Source organism: Helianthus annuus, chromosome 2 (assembly GCF_002127325.2).
Source record: "Helianthus annuus cultivar XRQ/B chromosome 2, HanXRQr2.0-SUNRISE, whole genome shotgun sequence".
Taxonomy (NCBI): Eukaryota; Viridiplantae; Streptophyta; class Magnoliopsida; order Asterales; family Asteraceae; genus Helianthus; species Helianthus annuus.
In genome coordinates this window covers 167,810,915-167,825,258 of record NC_035434.2, presented here as the reverse complement: position 1 = coordinate 167,825,258, position 14,344 = coordinate 167,810,915, and the positions used below count along the sequence as shown (strand labels likewise).

Below are 14,344 nucleotides of genomic sequence, written 5' to 3'. Positions count from 1 at the left end.
TGAGGGATAGCACGGGCTACCCCTGCTTATAGACTACCTCCTCCCCTCCTCCTATTTTTATTCAAAGTAAACACAAATACGACTGAACGAGGCTCAAACGTAGATATTTTAATGCGTACAACATAGTATCAACCTCATTTGACAAGTAACACCAAATCTTAAAATTTGGAATCGACGGAATAAAAACTAACATTGCACAACTAAATAAACGTGTAAATTAATGAAATCCACAATTCACGCGTTTTGCAACTAAAAGCAAAATTAAAGAAAAGCGGATCTCCTCGAAGTCAAAAGTAGGGTTCCAGAATCCAGATAAGAAATTTGGATTCAAAGGTCATACCTAAGAATCTCTGAGGAGTTGTATGCATGTAGAAAAAATTGGCCCCTAAAATATATAATCAGACTCTTTGAAATTCACAACCCTCCCTAGTTCAAAAACTTTAGCTCTTCATCACGTTTCAAACCTTCAATCGTCAAACAGGCTTTTCTTGTGTTGCCGACACTCGCCACTTGTCACTTTTATTTAATTGGGTTTAAAAGTGAATATCAAAACAATATTGGGGTAGCGAGTTTAGTTGGGTAAATGAGTTTAATTGAAATATGGATTTAATTGTTTAGTTGGGTAAATGAGTTTAAAAGAAATAACATTTGCTAGTTCAAAAAAAATGTTTATTAGACCTAAACTGAATCAAAAGTTAATATATTTAAAAATAAATATAGTCTTTTATCTTAAAAATTATATATATATATATAGAGAAAAAGTATATCGTACATTACAGCTTAACGTACTTCACGTACGACAACATGCGTGATTTGTTCTATAACATGCGTGATTAATGTTTTCAATATGCGTGATTATTGTGTTACAACATGCGTGATTTTGGATTTTTGAGTTATAACGTGCGTGATTTTAAAATGAACATGCGTAATTACCTGTCGTACGTTAAGTCGTGATGCACGTTAACCTTCCTCTATATATATAATATTAAAAAGAGTAAACTGTCATTTTGGTCCCTATGGTTTGGGCAGTTTTGCCATTTTAGTCCGAATCTCAAACTTTTTAAATCTGGGTCCCTGTGGTTTGCATTTTGTTGCCATTTTAGTCCAAAACTCATAATCTCTCATTTTTTACTGTTTTAAGGCCCTTTTTTTGTCTTTATCTGTAGGGGTAGTTTGGTCCATTTAATTTTCATTAAACCAATTCCTTTATTAAAAAACCCATATAATATAAATACCCCCACCATCATCATCTACCACCACCAGCATCATCTACCAATAAATCTAGGGTTTACTTAATCGATCTTGCCATTCCCAATCCTCTTCACCACCGCTGCGTTCCTAAAACCGTCACCACCGCCACTTACCGCCTGCTTCATACACATTCCTCCGCCCCGTCACCAGATCTCTGCTTATTATTATGTTGTTCTACACCTGTCACATAGTTCCTCACTTTTGTTCTTATCATCTCTTGCATCACAGACAAAAACTCCGCACTAAACGGAGTCAAAACCTTTTCCGGTTGCTCCACTGTCGCGGCCGGAGCTGCTGAAGGTATCGGATCTCGTGATACCTTTAGCTGACGCATCGCCATTGAAATCGCCATCGGAATTGACGTCATCACGTCTGCGTTGTTGTGGTTGTTGTTTAGGTTTAGGTTTTGATGATTTTCGACTCGAATCTGACGTAACGGCATCGCGTGAATTGGTACCGACGGAGGTAACTGGCTCGCTACCGGTGACTGCGACGGTAACGGGGACGGTGACTCACCGTAACCGCTTCATTTTCGACTCCAGGAAGCGACAAACTCAACGAAGTCATCGGATCTTTCACCGACGATGACGTGAGGTTCTCAGTGAGGTTGAGGCTCCACAATTGCAAACCACAATTGTCGTTCTTCGATCTCCTGTGGGTTAGGGTTTTTTTTGGGTTTGATCTCTGGTTAGGGTTTCGATTGGGAGGTTGAAGATGATAATGTAATTGATCTGCGATAAGGGGTATTTATATTTGGGGTTTTTTAATAAAGGAATTGGTTTAATGAAAATTAAATGGACCAAACTACCCCCGCAGATAAAGACAAAAAAGGGACCTTAAAACAGTAAAAAATGAGAGATTTTGAGTTTTGGACTAAAATGGCAACAAAATGCAAACCACAGGGACACGAATTTAAAAAGTTTGAGATTTGGACTAAAATGACAAAACTGCCCAAACCACAGGGACCAAAATGGCAGTTTACTCTATTAAAAAAGAGTTAAATGTCATTTTAGTCCAAAGGTTTCATTTTTCACCTGTGGGTTCAAAAAGGTTTCACCGTTGTCATTTTAGTCCACTGGGTTAACTTCATCCATTTTTTCCGTTAATGAGAAGGCTAATTCGGTCATTTTATATGACCGAATTGCCCTTCTAGTTAAAAGAAATTACATATAAACTGACCGAATTGACCTTCTCGTTAACAGAAAAATGGATGAAGTTAACCAAGTGGACTAAAATGGCAACGGTGAAACCTTTTTGGACTCACAGGTTAAAAATGAAACCTTTAGACTAAACTGACAAAATGAACCAAACCACAAGGGCTAAAATGACATTTAACTCTTAAAAAATAATAATTTGGGCACCCCGAGGAGAGTAGGCCCTACATGGTTGCCCACTTTACCCCTCATCCGCTTGTTAAAACTTGTTTTTCCATATCTTATGATTCCGGTAACTCCAAATAAATATAAAGTCATACCTATTTTAAGGTGTATATATATATCTTTTATCTTTTTCCAACGTTTTTGTTTTTTATCTATTTGGTCCACTCATGAACACTTGAAAAACAGGTGGTTCACATGGTGGTCTAGGGTTGAAAGATTGCTTGAGCCTACAGTCATGGAGTTGTAACCTATTGGCACAAGGTAGGTTTGATTGTAGCAACAAGCAACCCATTATTCCATTAACCAGCGCATATATAGCTTACAGATCTCAATGACTTAACCACAACTTGTTTTTTGTTTGTTTGCAAACCCACAATAATAAAATAAATAATAATAATGGAATTTGCAAAGACTTGGTCAAAGTTTCTCGACCGGTTCATTGTTGCGTAGGCCAAAATTGATGGGTCAAGTGCATGGTCTGTTCACACTTCACGTGGTTGCTTCATGCAAGGTTTTAGGATGGGTTAAAGGAGTTTATTTTAACATATTTAATTACTATAAACATAATGTAAATACACCATCTAGGATGGATCAAAACCACTTACTCAGAACAAAATAATGTTGTTAAAACAAGGATGGAGAAGGTGGTTGAATTAAGAACCGAACCTTGGTTTGGATCGTATGCGTTTAACTGACAGTGGTTGAACGGCTGATAGATTTTCTAGGAGTGATGGTTGAACCGGTGATCTCGTTTAATGTTGGCCTGGTGTTTTGAGTAAATAAACCTTTACAAACTTTTCAAAGGTTATAAGATTTGTATTTGTGAATTGTGACTAACATATATAACAATATATCATGGCCCAAGAATAGGTAACTAACACATAATTAAGGATATTTGTGATTAATTCTCAATTATATTATACTCAGAAAAATAACTCAAAACCGAATATGATGACTCTCATGCAATAACAATAACTTGGCGGTATATATAAGGATGACCCGACTTGGCTAACTAGTAAAAACATAAAACAATTAACCCCTTAAACCCATTAACCAAACTTTTGAAGGATTACATGGGCCGACCCACCCCTGGTTTCTTGAGGCGAATTAAGCGAGTCTTTAATACCGAACAACTCCCGCATCTCCTTGTTCAAAACATAGCAGCAGCCAGGGCCGACCCAATAGTATAATTGGGCTAGGTTGAGGCCTAGGGCCTACAAAAAATAAGGGCCTCCAATTTATTAAAAAAACAATATAAATATTCGGATAATAAACATAGTGTGATATATCTAACAACAAATATTAGTGTAGCGTTGTGGTACGTTAGGGTCTCACCTCACCTCTCGTGATCTCATCAGCAATGGTTTTAATCCATTTTTTATAATTGAAAAAAGTCCCTTTGAATAAATTCTGAAAACAAGTTTGGTAGAAAGCTAGCTTCTAAAGCATAAATGTTTAATGTGTTTTTTAATATAACTAGCTTGTTTCATAATCACCGCGTTGCGGCGAACTTATTTTGTTATTTAGTCTGTGTTTACATGTGTTTTGAAATCACTATGAGGGCGTTGTGCACGAAACCGATGACAAGAACAAAAAGAAGATATAGAAAAAAACACTAAAAGATAACGGAAAGAAAATCAACCAAAAAAATTTTACGGTAATGATCAGTGGCGTCTCTAAGAATTCATGTACCCTGTTCGAGCTCAAAAAATGGGCCCATATGCTTTAACGATAAACAACATAATTACAAAAATGACAAAAATTTAGTGTTGGATTGGGCCCAATAAACCTATTGTTAAGTTGGGTAAATTATAAAAAATACAAATCTTTTGATAACGGGCCTCTATATTGGATTTGTTATGTGTGTACATTTTTTTAAATAACATATATATATCGAATTTTTTTTTTTTAAATCTTGTGCCCCTCGAAAAAACAGGCCTTGTGCGGAAGTCCTCCCCGCACACCTAAAGAGCCGCCCATGGTAATGATTTTGTTCGTATGAAACCCGTGGTCAGAGATAAGCAAATGGTACTGGGTACCGGTATTGGATTTCCTGAGCCGAAAGATCTTAAGTACAAATTCGGTACCGACTTTTGGCGCCTACCGGTTTTTACCTTCATATACCGGTACCGTAACTGATATTTTCGGTATCGATATCGGTTGGCACCGAGCTCAACCCTACCCCTGAAACTGAAAAAAAAAAGAAATTATTAAAAGTTGAAGAAAATCAACAAAAAAAGTTGCATGATACCGTTGTTGTTCGAACGGTACCTATGATCAGAGATGAGCAAATGGTACCGGGTAGAAGTACCGAATTTCCCGAACTAAAAGATTTTCAAAATCATTTCGATACTGACTTTTGGGGTTTTCTGTACAAGGTTGGTGCCGGTTTTTACCTTCGTGTATGTACCAGGCTGGTGCCGATTTTTACCTTCATATACCGATAACGAACCGGACCATACATGTATTTTCGATACAAGTACCGATTGACACAAAGCTTATTCAACTTAAAAAATAAGAAAATAACTATCATTATAATTTCAAAATAATAAAAGTATTAAGAATCTATATATAACTATAATATTAAAAACAAAACAATGTTACTGTTCAAAACGTTGAAAATTATAATATAAAAAATGGGGCACGTGAAAGGCCCGTCCCCCTTTTTGGGCTCGTCCAACACCGCCCCTAAGGGGCCCGGCTCGGCTTCTCCGTCAGAATTCAGACGTGCAAGACGGGGCTGAAAAGTTGAATGGGGTGGGCCCCTCTAACGTTAACCTGCAACAATTTAAAAAAAAGAAATCACCCCACCACTATAAATTCAACCCCTTTTCACCCCACTTTTTTACTAAACTACTCCCACTTTTCTCCCATTTTTATAAAAAAAAAAAACTTCTCCCAACCTTAATTGAAAACCTTTATAAATACCCACATATCTATCCACTTTTATACCAAAATTCATCCACTTTCTCCAAACAACTCCCACATTTTTTATACAAAATACCCACATAATCTTCTCTAAAAAATACACCATGTCATCTTCTTCTTCATCGGATTCGACGGACACCATGGAAGCCGTAAATTTTTTTATAAACAAGGTGGTAGAGGCGACACAAATAATTTTGGAAGAAGAAGAGGAGGAGGAGGTTTCGTCACAACCACGAAACAGGAACCCACACATCGAGCGAGACCGAGAAAGTTAGTGATATTTTTTTTCTTATATTTATATTCTTATATATTTATTCTTAATTTTTTAAGTTTATGTTTTTAGTCTTATTTTTTTAATTGTAAGTTACATATATATTTTGTTATCTCGTAGGTGCTAACCAAAGATTAATCGTTGATTACTTTGCGGACGAGCCGCTGTACTCGGAGGCTATTTTTAGACGTCGTTTCAGAATGAGTCGTCGACTTTTCTTACGTATCGCCGACGATTTAGCCGCTTATCACCCGTTTTTTACCCAGCGACCCGATGCTAGAGGCAAAATGGGCTTCACCACCTTACAGAAATGTACTGCGGCGATTCGTCAACTTGCTTATGGGACGACAGCCGATTCTTGGGACGAATACTTAAAGATGTCCGAAAGACAAGCTAGAGAATGTTTATAAAAGTTTTGCAAATTTGTGGTGAAGCTCTACAGCCAAAAATATTTGCGAAAACCGAATCACAATGACGTTCAAAATTTGTATCAACACCACCAAGCAAGGCACGGTTTTCCAGGCATGCTCGGGAGCATTGATTGCATGCATTGGTTATGGCGGAATTGTCATACCGCTTGGCGAGGAATGTATACGCGAGGCGATCAGGGACATCCAACAATAATTCTAGAAGCTGTTGCGTCTCAAGACCTATGGATTTGGCATGCTTTCTTTGGTATTCCTGGTTCGAATAACGACACCAACGTTCTACAAAATTCGAATGTTTTTGACGATGTTATAAAAGGGGTCGGTCCTGATACGAGTTTTACAGTTTCGAGCGTGGAGTACAGATGCGGGTATTATCTTGCCGATGGAATATACCCACAATACTCTACAATAGTTAAAACGGTTAGGCATCCTGCGGATGAAAAAAGAAAGAAATTTGCCAAGTTTCAAGAAGCGGCTAGAAAAGATATTGAACGGTGTTTTGGGGTTCTCCAACAAAGATGACATATTATTGAAAACCCAGCACGCGCTTTTACACCCAAAACGTTGCGATACTGTATGTATGCTTGTATTCTGCTGCATAACATGATCCTCGAAGACGAAGGACATGCAATTTGTGAGTATGATGAGAACGCGGTGGAGGAGAATAATGTTCCGGTTAGCGGAGAACAACAAGATTTGAACAGGTTCTCGTTACATAACGATTTCACATATGTCAATCTTCAATCGGACTTGATCGATCACATTTGGAGTCTCGGAGAAAACAACGCGTAGTTTTTTTATTTATTTGTAACTTTAGGCTTTTTTTTAATTTAAGTTTAGGTTTTTTTTTAAATGTAATTTTAAGTTTTTAGGATTTTTATTTTAAATGTAATTTTAAGTTTTTATATAAATGTAACTTTTTTTATTTTTATTTACTTTGTTTTAATTAATATGACAAAAATAAATAATAATAAAAAATGGAGGAGGAGCATCCCCACACCCTTGGATAGTCTCCAAGGGGAGGGTCCTTCTCCTTTGCCTACGTGGCGCTTATGTGGAGGATAGTCTCCAAAGGACTATCCTCCCCCATACCCAATGGTCTAAGAGTCAATGCTGAAAATTAAATGTTATAAGTAAAAAAACAAAACCACAAGAAACAAAGAAAAAAAAATTGTGCAAGGGGTAAAAGCGTAAAGTTTAAACGTTGACGAAAATTGTAATTTACAAAAGAAATTGGTATTTAAGAAACAACAAACAAAGCATAAGTGCCGAAAACGTATATCACAAGAGATGGGAAAAAATACGTAAAAAAACAAAACCACAAAAATTAGTGCAAGGGGTAAAAACAGAAAGTTAAAAAGTTGATGAAAACTATAAATTGTAAAAGAAGTTGGTATTTAAGAAACAACACACAAAGCATAAGGACCGAAAACGTAAATTAAGAAAAAAAGAAAAAAAATTCAAATGTTGCTAGGAAAAGACAAAAAAAAAAAAGAAAAATAAATAAAAAAAGCCCCCACCAACATAGCCTTTTTATAGGTTATATAATATAATTTGATAGCAGCTTTTTTTTTATCTTTTTTTCTTTGTTAGTTCTCCCATAGAAACTAGACACTAACATTTAGTTATATTTAATACCCTAATATTTTGTTTATTGAACTTTAAACAATGATCAAGTTAAAATATTTTGTTAACATTTTCTTGTTAAATAAATATACGTATATATAAAATCGAAGTGACGAAGTACTAAGAAATATAGTTTTTATTAAGAAGATAAATCATTTATGTATATCAGGGTGTGACAATTTATTATTGAGAAAATATGTAAAAATCGTATCAAATTATATATATAGGGTTAACAATAACTTAACTAGATTAAATAGAATGTAAAATGCTCTAAACTAGGTTTTACCCCCGCCGCGTTGCGGCCGGGGCTTACAATTTAAGGCACAACGTACACAATGTTAGATTGAAGGGCCACGCGTTACAGCGGTGAAGGTTAAATAACATCAAACATTAACCATATAAAGCCTATCACAACACAAAACTTTAAAAACATCAATAAACTTGAATTGCACAAACGAAAAAAACGACCTGCTAAGCTTTCAGAGCCCAACCTGCTGGTAATTTGATCCGGAAAAAAACATGCTCTTCGCATGTGCATTAATAGCCAAAAATCAAAGCACCGCACAAAATTTCCAGAATCACCAACGTAAGAAGCAAAATTGGCAAACGAAAATCATCATAATAAAACTAGGATGTAGATAGAAGTGAACAACAACCTTCAATTGGTTGCCGAAAAACGCAAGAACGTCGGAGAACACTAACTGGTGTTGTTCTCTGATTCCACATCTCACAACAAGCGTGCACTCTCTCTCTAGAACACGAAACCAATCACATATACAAAACAAAAATTATACACATGGTATAACTTGTAATATAACATTATATTGTAAATTTATATTATAACACCACCATAACAAACCAATCACATATACAAAACCAACATTATGCACATGGTACAACTTGTAATGCAACATTATGTTGCAAATTTATATTATATAAACAACATTATGCACATGGTACAACTTGTAATGCAACATTATGTTGCAAATTTATATTATATAAATGTGTGCTCTTGCATCATGTTGTTTTACATGTTTTTTTATTCTTTTGACAAATAATGTGAACTTGGAGTTATGGAGTTGATGTGAGTTCTTTTTTAACCCTTTAAATCCAACTCTTTCAGCCATTTTTTACTTGATTTGTGTTTTATATAACCAACCTTATTTTATTAATTGCTATATAAGTTTTTTCTTAATAATTTTCATGTCATAGAAATCTAGCTTACGAACCCAAAAAAATGGAAAAGGGCCTCGGATTTTGATTTCGCTTTGGGCTTCCAAAATGCTTGGGTCGGCCTTGGCAGCAGCGAACATATCTCCTTATTATTGGTTAGCAGTCGCGCTTCCCTTCAATAGCTTGGAAAAGTAGCTATAAAAGTTACCTAAATAAAAGAAGACGTTTTTTTTTTTCAATAAATTGGGATTGATCCCTATAAATCAGTTTGTAATGAAAACTTGGGTTTTATCCCAATGTGTTTATTTATATAAAATATGGTGTTTTACTCTGATAAAATATTTCCTAACTACGGTCCTGATGTAATTTCCGCTGCCAAATTAATAAACACCGATACCACCAACAATGTTGTTCGCGGCCGCCCGTTCCCGGGACAGATAGGGGGCGGGGGTTGCGACAGAAGGTGGTATCAGAGTTAAGCCACTGATTCAGCCACAGAAGTGTTCTGCTGACACCAAAATTCAAACTGTTAGGAAATAAATTACGAAACTACGTGCATAATTGTATATTATTGTTATGTGTTATTTGACTATTTGTTAGTTTACAGTATGAGCGACCAAGGACCATCCGACGCGTATCGTCAGTTGTCTGGTTCGCCTAGAAGCGAAGGTGTCTCTTCACAGCCTGCCCTCTATGGGTATTCTGCTGATACTGAAGAAGGAAGATTCGTGTTTAAGGCTCAGTCTGAAGAGCCATTCCCTCAGAAAAAAGAGAGGATGGTTCAGTCGAGGAGCACATGAGCGTAGAAAGCGTATGAAAAAGTTACAAGAACAGAGAGCACTAGCCACAACCAAAAGAGAAACCGATGCCCATGCCCAGGACATGATTAATAGAAGTTTAGCTAATTTTCATATCTTAGCAACAACTGCAGCTGACCCTAACCTGGAACAAATATTAGCACCCCAACCACAACCACCATTTCCTGACCAACCAATGGAAATAGAGAACCCTGAAAATCAAGTAGAAATGCATGATTTTAACCCGGAAGAGATACCTAGGGTACCCGCACCTAATCCCTTAGACCCAAATTAAGACCCGTGGTGGGGCGACAATAGGGACTATGTGCAACATTACCCCATACATGAAGATCTGCCCTTGCAAACCTAGGAGCCTACCCAGGATTGGACCCTCTAGATCCCTATTACGATAACGATGTGTACATTAGGGAGATTTTAGAGAATCCTTACCCGTTTCAGGCACCCACACCCCCATACCAGGAACCCGCACCCTAGATTCCGAACCCAGTCCTAGAACCTGCACCCCCAATGAGTGCAGAAAATGTACAAGAACTTAGGACATTTGGTGAGAAAATTTTAGAGAGTAGTGAAAGGATGAGACAAGTGGGAGAGCGACTCGTCTGGAAGTACGACGAGTGCAATATGGATTTTTGGATGAATCCATATCCGTAGAACTGATGGTGGAGATGGTAGTAATAATAATAATATAATACAATAATATATAATATGTGTGTTTGAGAAAAAAAAAACTACGGATGCCTACTACTATTAGTGTAATTTTATTTCAGTTAGTATTGTAATTTTAATTTCCAATGTTGGTTTGTAGTAGATGCATATTATATTATAAGAAAAAGTAAAGTCGCAATGCTCGATGTTTTTGATCAACATGCATGTTGTGTGTTTGGTTGTATCAACTATTATTTTGTGATATTAATATGTGATGAATGTTTAAAATTCAGATGGACAACGAAGTAAACCAGGAAAACTAGAATGACAATATCCAGAACGACAATAACCCGATTAATGAGAATCCAAACAATAATAACAATGGAAACCAAGTGGATAATAGTGCCATCCAACACATAGTGGCACAAAGAATAATAGATGCAATGCCATTTATTATCCAAAGTGTTAAGGAAGCTGATAATAAAAGTAAACATAACAGTAAGCGACTAACTGAACCAGAACACAGCGTGAACAATGGACTTGTACTTCAAGCGCCCATTCCCAAAAGAAGAAGAACCATGCCTTATGGTTGTTCTTATAAAGAATTCTGGTCTTGCAAACCAATAGAATTCTCGGGCAATGAAGGACCCATTGCAACTCTACGCTGGATAGAAAAGACTGAGGCTGTTTTAAAAATAAGCAAGTGTGCTGAAGAAGACAAGATAATGTTTGCTTCTAATCTATTTAAGAAATCAGCCTTAGAATGGTGGAACACAATCCTCCAGTCTAGGGGAAGTGATAAGATTTACAACATGGAGTGGGAAGAATTTAAAAACATGGTAGAAAGGAAATTTTGCCCTCCCAACGAAAAGGAACAGATAGCGAATAAGTTTCTGAACCTTAGGATGACAGGGGTGGATAGTAAGGGATATACTACTACATTCTTTGAATATGCTAGAATAGTACCAACCCTTGCATCACCTAAACCAGTATTAATCTCCCGTTACATTTGGGGATTAATCATGGAGATTAGACGTGTAGTCAAGGCAGCTAGACCTCAAACCATAGAAGAAGTTGTAGAACTAGCAAACACCTTGACTGATGAGTTAGTGCGTACACGAGAAGAAGACCAAAGGAGGAACCTAACTCCTGGATACGTATTAGATACCCCCCTAAAATAACGAAGTTCTGCTCCGTTGTAAGTATCATAACCCCTGGATACGTATTAGATACGCTGCCCGATTGATCTAGGGTTCCGTAACGGCTGTCGTGGTTCTGCCCAACGTAGTCGTTGGAATGCTGTCTCGGGGAGGGTATTACTAATGTTAAAATGGGTTATTATACTAACACGTGTGCATTTGTGTAAATTATTGTTGGACCCAGTATGGCCTTAACAACTTCTTTTTACGTAATATGGCAAGTGATTTCAGTATATGTGAAAAAGATGTGCGGAAATGGAAATCAGACTTTCAAGAAACAAGACCTACAAAATTATCAAGTTTATATCACTTTGAAACAAATTAGTTTAACAAGGTGATTGTAAGATTATTATCTAATACAAATGAATCTTGAATTCTATGGGTGAGAAGAGCAGTGGAGTTTGGGTGTTTGTATATGAATGCTAAGCTTCAAACTCAATTATCTTCTGCCTCTCGAGCCTTCTATTTATAGACGGCTGTGTACATGAATAAACAAGTGTTTATTCATGCAATAAGTCCTACGTAAAGTAGCAATTTGACATATTCATTGAATCCATCGTTCAAGTTGCATTTGTAATCATGATAACCAATAATGTCATGCTTCGGTCATTGGTGGCAGGATAGAGTTGTGATTTTAGACAAGTGGGGTTTTCATCAGAATTTCTGATAAACCACTTCATCAGAAATTCTGGTGAACAAATCATCAGAAAGTCTGATGATCAGAATCGTCAGAAACTGATGATATTTCATCAGAAATATCATCAGATCCATCAGAAATGACCTTCTCTGATAATCTAAATCAACTCTTGATCAACTTGTGATTCTTTTAAGTAGATACTTTGCATTTCAGTTGTCCTATCTGATCTTCTTCTTCTTGTTGTGATCTTTAGGACTGTTATCTCTTCAGAGATCCAGTTGATTGAGATTTTCTTCAATACTCACAAATAAAGTTTCCTAACAGTTTCCCCTAAGTATTGTAAGAAAATGAACTACCTATATCCAATGTAAACAACTTTTAACTATTTCTTGAAACGAAAAGTCAAGCAACTAAGTTTCAAAAACATAAAACCTAAACAAACCTACCATTGTTAAAAAAACAGAAGAAAACTTTAAACATTGTTCAAAAATAGCAATATCTCATCAATTCATTAATTGATCTTCACTCCACCTCTGTATTTGTCTCCTGGTTTCAGGTTTTTCTTGTGATCAATTGCTTTTTGAGTTTCCTTGTACATTGACTTGTACCATCCTCTTGCTTCCATCCAGTTTTCAATACAATCTTCAATTGTTTTTCTCAGCCGTTCATTGTTCTTTCCCTTCTTCTTGAGCTGCTCTTGTTTATCATTTATGCAGTTTCTTATATATTTTAAAGTTTGATTTGAATACCTGCGAATTTCACTGATTTTGAATAGAGCTTTCTCTTCATTGGCATCTTTGAAGACTGCACATATTTCTGGTGTGTCAAAGATTGCTCCAGTTCTTGCTAATTTTGAAGGAATTTCAGCTGGAATTGATGTGTTAGGAGGAGGTATTAACACTTTGGTGCTATACTCAAAATTGATACATAAATCAAAGTCTGCCAGTGCTGCTCTTTGTATAATTTTGCTCCTACACTCTTAAGATTGTCAAGGGCTCTTCTGATCACTACTGAACTACCTTTCCATTCATTAATGATATTCTTCATCTTGACTATATCCATTGGGTGAACATCATCAGCCAGATCTGCATCAGTAACCTTTTGAACATCTTTATCTTTTCTTATCAGTGTATACTTGTTTTGACTTTCATTTCCTAATATGCCTCCTCCAGTGGTCAAAATATCAATTCTTTCAATAGATACTATTGGATTGGTCAAGTGTTTGTGCAATGTTACCCAGCTGCCATTGTTTCTTTCTTCAATAATACCTTTACTCATTGGTGAGAGTGGCCTTGTTGGGTTGTCTTCTGGACTTTTCCAATAGTAGTGCTTTAGGTGTTCTTTAGGATACATGATTGTGTGTAGATCACCTTCCAGCACCATCGATTCTTTGATGTTGCCTTCTGAATCTTCTCTCATTATTTTTCTTGGCCTTTTTGAAGAGGTCACTTCATGTTCCATTCTCCTCTTCTCTTTTGTATCCATCCTTAAGCTTAATTCTGTTTCTCCAGTGATGGTTGTAGAAGATGGTTGAGCTGGAACACGTTCTTTCTGTTGGATCTTTGAAGTGTCTGACTTTGGTACGTTTGGTGGAGGACCTGTAACACCCCGTGTTTTCGAATGTCAAAGTCAAAGTCCAAGTCAAGATTGACTTCTTTGACTAAATTTAGTCGTATTATGTGGAGTAAGTGTTATTAATCAAAAGAATCGAAGTAATCGAATGCTTAATGGACGCGAACCGTTTTACGACTTTGAATGGTAGAAAGTAACAATGCGATAAAGTTAATCCATCAGTAATCAAGCTAATCAAATCATCAATCGAACTCGAAACTCGAAATATGCGACCTTGGTGTTATTATACGTGTGTGTGTGCCTTATGTGTTATTTGTGCGTGTTTACTTTATGTTATGTGTGTGGTGATCAATCGAATCGAATCAAAACTCGAAACTCAATCAAACTCAATTGAAATCGAAATATGGTAAATGGTGG

The 14,344-nt window shown here is 36.4% G+C and overlaps 1 protein-coding gene and 1 pseudogene across 1 annotated transcript; one reads left to right on the top strand and one right to left on the bottom strand.

Annotated features, from left to right (window-relative positions):
• Positions 1 to 1,280: 1,280 nt before the first annotated feature.
• On the bottom strand, positions 1,281 to 2,723 carry LOC118486470 (annotated as a pseudogene).
• A 2,939-nt stretch (positions 2,724 to 5,662) lies between these two features.
• On the top strand, positions 5,663 to 6,239 carry LOC110900039. Its single transcript, XM_022146946.1, has 2 exons — positions 5,663 to 5,828; positions 5,950 to 6,239. The coding sequence occupies exons 1-2, from the start codon at positions 5,663 to 5,665 to the stop codon at positions 6,237 to 6,239; spliced, it is 456 nt and encodes a 151-aa protein (XP_022002638.1).
• The last annotated feature ends 8,105 nt before the right edge of the window (positions 6,240 to 14,344 follow it).